The sequence below is a fragment of the Pan paniscus genome, chromosome 10 (assembly GCF_029289425.2).
Source record: "Pan paniscus chromosome 10, NHGRI_mPanPan1-v2.0_pri, whole genome shotgun sequence".
Classification (NCBI taxonomy): Eukaryota; Metazoa; Chordata; class Mammalia; order Primates; family Hominidae; genus Pan; species Pan paniscus.
The window spans coordinates 22,426,532-22,435,652 of record NC_073259.2 but is presented as its reverse complement, the minus strand read 5'-3'; the positions used below and the strand labels follow the sequence as shown (position 1 = coordinate 22,435,652).

Sequence of the window (9,121 nt, the reverse complement as noted above, 5' to 3'; positions counted from 1 at the left end):
AACGCACTTCATCCTTCAAACTTTTTTGACTACTCTCCCCATCCAAGTTTTTTAAGTCTGTGTCCCTGGCCCTAGAAACTTTCTTTGTATATGACACCATGCAGATAAAGAAGTAGAATAACAGGAGATAAAACTAGACCATTGGTACTATCAAAAGTATCAGTTACATTCTGAGGGCAATGCCCTTTTCTTTATGTCAAACATAAAGGAAAAATTCTAGTTGTAGAAATATTCTAAATCTTGTAAAACTTACTTAATCATTAACTCTGGAGAATAAATTGATCCCAGTGGCAAAACTAAAACATAAATTAACTGTAGAAAACTACAAAATATTTACCAGTAGTAAGCTATTTTTGTTTTTCTTAAGAAAAACTGACAACACATTTTTTAGTGACCTGGAAGCCTGTTCTCTCTCAGAGATGCTTTATTTCACATATGTCCTTCTTTTCAAGAAACTATTTATTACCATATTGATAATAAATTTATTATTATATATTATTTGCTAGAGTTTTTTGTCTTTTAGGCTAGTTTCTTTAAAATGTTATTATTCAGTTAACAAATATTAGCTGAGTGTCAACTATGCACTAGTAACTGTATTATGTATTGGAAAACACATATGAAAATAAATTTTGGATCTCAAGTCCTTCATGCTTTGGTAGGGGAGGCACGTAGCAAACAGGAAATTTGAATGTAACGTTTAAGGCCTCTATAATGTATAATGAAACCACATGTAAGGATAACAGAGCTGTGAGTTAAGCCACCCTACCTCTTTTTTCTCTCTGCCTTTTGAGAGATACATTCTAATAACTAGTAGCCATTAGTTATTTTTCCTGATTCTCCCTCCTCCCACCCTCCGCCTTCTGAAAGGCCCCACTGTGTGTTGTTCCCCTTTATGTGTCCATATGTTCTCATCATTTCACTTCCACATATAAGAAAAAAATGCGGTATTTGGTTTTCTGTTTCTGTGTTGTTCTTTTTTCATAAAAATAAATTTACATATTTCTAGACAATACTAAACAACTGTTTCTTTTCCATTTTGTTTACATTTGGGGTATCAACTCAACTCAGCATACATAGTTCTATTCTTAAATGCAGTGAGGTAGACAAAAATACACATCTCCAATAGGGTAACAGTTTTCCTTGTATGGAGGAACTATGTTTCTGTTAAGCAATTATTAGAAAAGATCCTCATTAAGTACTTATGTACAAACATGGAAATATATGTGCATTTTAAACTCTTTAATTCTCATGCCAAACTGCTTGTTTATTTAGATGTATGAAAGCGGATGTGTTTTATTACCAAATATTATTTATTCAACACAATACATTTCTAAGTATAAAATGAAGATAATAGGACTAAAATATTTTTGAGAAGAAAATTTAAATGTTGGTGTAACTCAAAGCAATCTCATACACACCCTTGCTCTAAATGTAATTGACTTTGGATTTGGGATGTGGAGAGATAGTTTCTTAAATCGCAGTAACTTTTAATAATTTTAATGCATTTTGAAAGGAGGAAATAGTATTATTATAACGGTGACAAGTATCGGATAATTTTTAGGAATAAAAGTTCTCCTTAATGTTTTTGCCACTGTGAACATCTTTAAAGGTGAGGAGATAGAGAAATAGTGATGTTTAGAGAGACTCAGCAAATCTTATACAATAGTGCTGCAAATTTCTGAAAGAAGATGGTTGTAGTATCAGGTGTGCTTTGAGGGTTGGAAAAGTTTCTTTCTTGTTTCTTGCAACCCATTTCAACTACCAATTGTTCTTTTAAGACAATTTATAAAGGTAAACTGTGATATTTGATATTCCATACATAAGAAATTTGAAACATTGATAATTTTGCACAGGATATTTGTGGCTAAAAGTCAGACGTCATCTGGTGCAGGCTTGTTGGGTAGTGATCTCACATGTATACACGTATTTTACCTTCACATTTATTTTCTAACAAGCAATCAAAGTAGAAAAATGGAAAACCAAATTAAAGAAGATTTATCTTCTACTATTCCAATAAGATAATTAAAACATTTACATTAAGGCAATGAAAGACACAGTTCATTGCCTCATTAGAGACTCAACAGAAAGCATAATGATAATGATTATTTTGATATGTATTCTTGATATAGATGAACAGAATAAATATTTACCATCTATTTTTCTATTTATTCTGTTTATATGTTGATGTAGGCATATACTTTCTTTGTTTATCTAAGTAATTGTTTTCTGTCTTGTATTGGACTGTAGTGAACACTTAATTGCTGAAGAAGATTTTTTTGTTTGTTTGTTTGGACCCAAGACAGAAGTCAATTTTCCTTAAAAAGAAGAAACATTTAAAAATCTCACCGTCTTGGCATATGTAGAAAATATTAACAGCAAAGGGAAGGATAAGAAAGAAATCAAGAGTAAACTGGGACAAGTAAGAGTAAAGATAATATTTGGTGGTAAGCAGATAGCTGAATGCATTACAGGCAATCAGTATCTTTCAAATAGTTAATAACTTCTCAAATAAAATATGAGTGTTGAGATATTACAGACAGATAGTAGCAAAAATTTGACCTAATTTGAACAATTACCCTTTATACCAAGAAAGGATTAGTAGAAATATGGTGAGAGAGGGAGTTAGAGAAGTAAGACAGAGAGAGAGAGAGAGAGAGGCTGAAACAGAGAGAAAGAAATAGACTGATTAAAAATAGGGAATTAATTTTGAAGTCCATAAGCAAATCTTGTTAGTTCTGATTTCTTTTTTTTCCTCTTAAACTTTGTTCTAATGGGTCTCAAAATTCTGTGACAGATTTTTCATCAAGTTGTTTCCATTAAAAAAGTACTGATTTTAGGCTGGGTGTGGTGGTTCATGCCTGTAATCCCAGCACTTTGGGAGGCCGAGGCGGGCGGATCACCTGAGATCAGGAGTTCAAGACCAGCCTTGCCAACATGGTGAAATCCCGTCTCTACAAAAATACAAAAATTAGCTGGGCATGATGGCCGGTACCTGTAATCCCAGCTACTCAGGAGGCTGAGGCGGGAGAATCACTTGAACCTCGGAGGTGGAGGTTGCAGTGAGCTGAGATCATGCTGTTACACTCCAGCCTGGGCAACAGAGTGAGACTGTCTCAAAAAAAAAAAAAAGTACTGATTTTAAAAACTAATAACTTAAAACTGCCACACACACACACACACAAACACATACACACATGGTCCACAAAACATTCTCCTCTCCTTCTGACGGTTTTACGATGCATTGTAATCATTAAACCGTTCTTTTACTATTAAACTTAAATGGCCAATGGAAACAAACAGTTCTGAGACAGTTCTTTCACCACTGATTAAGACTGGGGTGGCAGGTACAAGGGATAATATTCACTAGGCTTTGGAGCTTTCTGGGCAGATTTAGTGACCTTGCCAACTCCAGCAGCCTTCCTGTCCTCTGCTTTGATGATACCCATGGCAACTGTCTGTCTCATATGACCAACAGCAAAGTGACCCAGAGGTGGATAGTCTGAGAAGCTCTCTACACACATGGGCTTGCCAGGAACCATATAAATGATGGCAGCATCACCAGACTTCAAGAATTTGGGGCTGTCTTCCAGCTTTTTACCAGAACAGCGATCAATCTTTTCCTTCAGCTCAGCAAACTTGCATGCAGTGTGAGCCGTGTGACAATCCAGTACAGGGGCAAAGCCAGCACTTATTTGGCCTGGATGGTTCAGGATAATCACCTGAGAGTGAAGCCAGCTGCTTCCATTGGTGGGTCATTTTTGCTGTCACCAGCATTGTTACCATGACGAACATCCTTGACAGACACGTTCTTGACATTGAAGCCCACATTGTCCCCAGGAAGAGCTTCACTCAAAGCTTCATGGTGTATTTCAACAGACTTTACTTCAGTTGTAACATTGACTGGAGCACCATACAGGGTTTGAGAACACCAGTCTCTACTCAGCCAACAGAAACAGTACCAATACCACCAATTTTTGTAGACATCCTAGAGAAGCAGGTGAAAGGGCTTGTTAGTTGGATGAGTTGGTGGTAGGATGCAGTCCAGAGCCTCAAGCGGTGAGGTTCCACTGGTATTGCCATCCTTACAGGTGACTTTCAGTCCCTTAAACCAAGGCATGTTAGCACTTGGCTACAGCATGTTGTCACCATTTCAACCAGAAATAAGCACAAATGCTACTGTGTCAAGGTTGCAGCCAATTTTCATAATGTAAGTGTTGACTTCTTTAACGATTTCCTCATATATCTTCTGGCTATAGGGTTGCTCAGTGGAATCCATTTTGTTAACACCAACAATTAGTTGTTTCACACCTAGTGTGTAAGCCAGAAGGGCATGCTCATGGGTCTGTCCATTCTTGGAGATACCAGCTTCAAATTCACCAACACCAGCAGCAACAATCAGGACAGCACAGTCAGCCTGAGATGTCCCTGTAATCATGTTTTTGATGAATTCTCTGTGTCCTGGGGCATCAATGATACTCACGTAGTACTTACTGGTCTCAAATTTCTACAGGGAGATATCAATGGTGATACCAGGTTCATGTTTAGCTTTCAGTTTATCCAAGACCCAAGCATACTTGAAGGAGCCCTTTCCCATCTAAGCAGCCTCCTTCTCAAATTTTTGAATGGTTCTTTTGTCGACGTCAATGCATTTGTAGATCAGATGGCCAGTAGTGGTGGACTTGCCTGAACCTACTTGTCCAGTGATGACAATGTTGATATTAGTCTTTTCCTTTCCCATTTTGGCTTTTAGAGGTAGTTTTCTCTCCCTCTTTTTTTTTTTCCTTAGGTGAAGTGTCTTTTTAATTGAAAAGCTAACAAACTGTCCAGTTACATTTCCCCCAAAAAAACATAAACTGGGTAGTAACTGAGTCTCTAGGCAATATATTTAAAGCCAAGAGGATTAAAAATAAAATTAAAGAAAGAGAAAACAAGTCCTCAGATGCAATGGAGGGAGCCCTGCTACATACAGGTTAATCAATACAGTAGTTCTCCTTGACTGCAGGAGGTTGGAAGACATTCTAGTAACTCCACTCAGAACATTTACTTCAAGAAGCCTTTTTCCAGTTTCCAACTCATGAATAAAGATAACATTTTGTTAATTCTAGTCCAGAAAACTTTTTTTGCAAGCTGGTTTATTTACAGTGCCAACTTTTAAAAGGTCACTAAAGTTAACTGGACAATAAACTAGGCAGACATTGCTTTACAAAAAAGAGGGAAAGGCCAAAATTCCACTTACAGAGAACCTACAGTTCAGTTTTATTCAAAGAAACTTTTGATCATACTGGAAGAAACTCAGCCATAGGTTTGGAATCTGTACTCAAACTACACATGCAATGAGGACAATATTCCGCTAATACCATTGACTTGCTGCTGCATTTGTCTACTGTTTGTCTAATACTAACAACTATAAACAGAGCAGTGCAACTAGTATTTGGAACAATCCTTACAGTGTTACAGTGTCAGGCATAACATTTCACTTCTCTTCACACCGCTGGTTCTCTTGCTGTACCTGGGCTTCCCGCTCTTCAGTAAAGTAATTTTTTTTTTTTATTTTTTTTATTTTAGACAGAGTCGCTCTGTGGCCCAGGCCGGAGCGCAGTGGTGCCATCTTGGCTCACTGCAAGCTCCGCCTCCCGGATTCACACCATTCTCCTGCCTCAGCTTCCCGAGTAGCTGGGACTACAGGCACCCGCCACCATGCCCGGCTAATTTTTTTGTATTTTTTTAGTAGAGACGGAGTTTCACCATGTTAGCCAGGATAGTCTCAATCTACTGACCTCGTGATCCGCCCGCCTCGACCTCCCAAAGTGCTGGGATTACAGGCGTGAGCCACAGCTCCCGGCCCAGTAAAGTCATTTTTTAAATTGAAGGTCTTGTGAATCTCCTCAGGAGTTTTCCTGTTGACCATATTGGCAACAGTCTTGCATGTAACATCAAGCAAACCTTTGATGTCTAAGTAGTTTGCAGCCAGATTGAGTTCAAAAAGTGTTCCTTGGTCAACTTTCAGAAATTCTTGGTCCCAAACAGGGATATCGTCTGTTCGCTTTTCTTTGTTTTCATAAACTTTGGGAGGAGGTGGGTCATCCTCGTGGTGGGTGCACCACTGAATGACCTTTTTTAATATTGCTGCATTAACATTTGGTAGAGGAACTGGGTCATGATCTCCTTCATCATTCATTCCCAAATCTTCCAAAATGGTCTTGATAGTCACAGATTGTTTGACAATTTCCACATCAACTTCAAATATCTCTCCACCAGAACTCTGCAACTTAATTGAAGGCATGGTGTTCTGTGTTAAGGAGACGGCCGGCCGGAGGCTGACTAGAGTTGGGAGGCGACAGCGGAGGAAGAGAAAGGCAGAGGAAGAAGCCACTACAGTGGCACGACACAGCATCTTTAGAGGGTTTTCAAGACACCTGTGTTCTGCCAGCAACCTGTTGCGGAAAAAGTAGTTATGTTTCCATATCTCACTGTTCTAGTCTTACTAGTTTTTCTTTCCAAAAATATTGCAATAGCATCCTAACTGGTCTTGTTGATTTATCACTTATTCTCCTGTGGTCTTTTATTTTCATTGTAACCAAAGGAATCTACTTACAACATAAATATATTGGCTACATCTAAATGCAAGGGTGGCTGAATATTAATGAGCACTGGTATTCTGATTCCATGTTCTCTTATCTCCTGGGAAATTATTTCGGGTTCTGTGTACCCATTCTTACAGCTTCTGTGTGCTTTCCACTTACGACCTTCTTCAGAGCACTACCTTATGTTCAGAAGTGCCAATGCCTGACTGCTGCAGAAGTGTGAAAGCTCAGCTCTCTTACCTTAAAGCGGTACAGAATTTGCAATGTAATTTATATTACAGAACACCCAAAGAATTAGGGTGAGGTGTTGATTTCGCCTGAACTTGCACTTTTGTTTAGCTTTCCTGCTTCCCCGTCCTCCTTATCAGCTTCTTAATAAATCGTTTGCACAAGAATCCACAGCTCAGGGGAATCGCACCTAAAGATGCACCTCTCTTTCCCCTCTGTTCCTGATGCACGAGTTTCCCTGCTCTTCCTTGAACCTGTGCCATGCCCCAACTTCCAGGACTTGTAGATGGTTTTCTTTCTGTCTGGAATGCCATTTTCCCACATGTCCACACGGTTCACATCTTTACTTCCTTCGTGTCTCCACTCAAATACCACTTTTGCAGGGATGTCTTTCATGACCACTCTGTTTTTTACCCTATCCCAGTCCAACATTCATCTTCATATATTTACGTTTGGGAACTAAGTGTTTTCCACACTTGGGTGTACATCCCATGTGTCTTCATTCCCCAGCTGCATTCTAGCATACATTGCAAGAGGCTGATTACATAAAAGGCATTCAGCACATGTTTTAAAATGAAATGTACAAATGAGTAACTATGCAAAACTTAACTACACAGTAAACTGAATAAAATTTTTATTCTATAATTAAGCATTATGTTGCCTGTCTGATGTCCAAAATTAAAGAAATCCTAAATGAACGATCACTGATAAATATCTGGACTAGTTGTGCCTCAACAATTTATTGCAGAAATAATTGTCATCTTCATTGTAGACCTGATAAGCACCACATGCTATAGAATGTTGCCTTAACCAAGCTTACATGGGAGCTGTGACAAATGTACTGCATAACAGTTTATGAAATCACAACTTCTGATAACAGTACTGAACATTAGTTAAATATTCTGCCTGAAACATGCCAATAAGTTGAATATATTTGCTGAAGATAAAATACATGGTATATGGGTCCTCTCACAGAGCTTTGCACTATTAAGAAAATAAAAACCTTTGTGACCTAAAATAACCTTCAGAATTAAATTACAATACAAGGAATTGAAAGACAGTAAAACTTTCTCAATAGTTTTATGGGAATGAGCAAGCTTGGAAGGGAATGAGCTGTAAAGATAATGCTGAGGTAGTAAATGCATTAATAAATTAAAAGAGAAAGAGAATCAAAACATGAAATCAAGAGTGAATTTTAAAGGTAACTTGATCAGAACATCAGGAAAAGCCGATGGAGACAGGAGGCTGCTAGAGAATGCTCTGCAGTCAGACTGCAGCTCTAGGTATATATTATCCTTTCTCTCAATTTTTTTTTGTCCTGAAGAGACAGACGTCCCTTGTTACTGGTTTGACTGTCTCTTGGGAACACTAAAAACTGTATGGTAACCTGCAGTAAAGTTAAGTCAAGTTCTCTCTGAGAGACACAGAGTGACAGGGAGTCAGGCTGTCTGTCCATTATTATCCACAATGTGAGTGCCTAAGTTTTAATCTGAACAAGGGACTTATGACTGAATGTATATCACTATATTGGCATATCATATTGACTTTCTGATAATGTTCTAAAGCCAGTTGAGTAAGAGAGAGAAAATGCCACTGGGTACAAATTGTGGCATCAATTCTCTGCCAGACCGATCAATTGGATTTATATATTACCTCCAGCTACAATCTTAAAATCTATAGTTTTACTCTCTCTTCAGTGCACAGCTCACAGCTTAAATAATTGCAGATTCAAATGAATTTTAAAAGGATCGAACAGTCTTAAATTAAAAATGTGTGAACATTGTTGTTTTAACCACTCTTAATTATTTACTAATTTAACTCAATGGATTCACCTTTTCTCCCTTTCTCTCTCTCTCTCTCTTCATTCTTCTTTCTTCCTTTCATTCTCTAATTCCTCTAAGAGCAAAGATTCCATATTCATCCTTCAAATAATTTATAATGATTTTAATCAATAAAATTAATATAATATATACACAGATTTATAGATACTTTAAACTGGCTTATCAAAAACTATCAGAAGTTCTGAATTACAAATTCTTTGCCCTCAGACCTAACTGCCTCTCTCGTAATTATAATATTTGAAAATCCATTCATTAGACATCAATGTTGTATAAGAAAAATTAAAAATACATTTACTGAAAAATGCTTCCAGCAGAATAGAACACTGTAGTCTTTTTTGCATGAAATCTTTGTACAAAATTGCAAAGCTCAGACAGTAACCCAAAACATAATGCCACTTGCAGGAAATTCAACATATATTAGAAAACTTAGGCAAAAGCAAATAACATAAAGGCAATTTTAATGTGTCT

General features: G+C 37.5%; 1 protein-coding gene and 1 pseudogene across 1 annotated transcript; both read right to left on the bottom strand.

Annotated features, from left to right (window-relative positions):
- Positions 1–3,326: 3,326 nt before the first annotated feature.
- On the bottom strand, positions 3,327–4,738 carry LOC100996091 (elongation factor 1-alpha 1-like; annotated as a pseudogene).
- A 46-nt stretch (positions 4,739–4,784) lies between these two features.
- On the bottom strand, positions 4,785–6,661 carry LOC106635345 (S-phase kinase-associated protein 1-like). Its single transcript, XM_034934998.4, has one exon. The coding sequence runs from the start codon at positions 6,392–6,394 to the stop codon at positions 5,765–5,767; it is 630 nt and encodes a 209-aa protein (XP_034790889.1). The 5' UTR covers positions 6,395–6,661; the 3' UTR covers positions 4,785–5,764.
- Positions 6,662–9,121: the final 2,460 nt, after the last annotated feature.

Excerpts from the sequence above, each read along its gene's own strand:
- LOC106635345 (XM_034934998.4), bottom strand. The coding sequence starts at position 6,394 with ATGCTGTGTCGTGCCACTGTAGTGGCTTCTTCCTCTGCCTTTCTCTTC.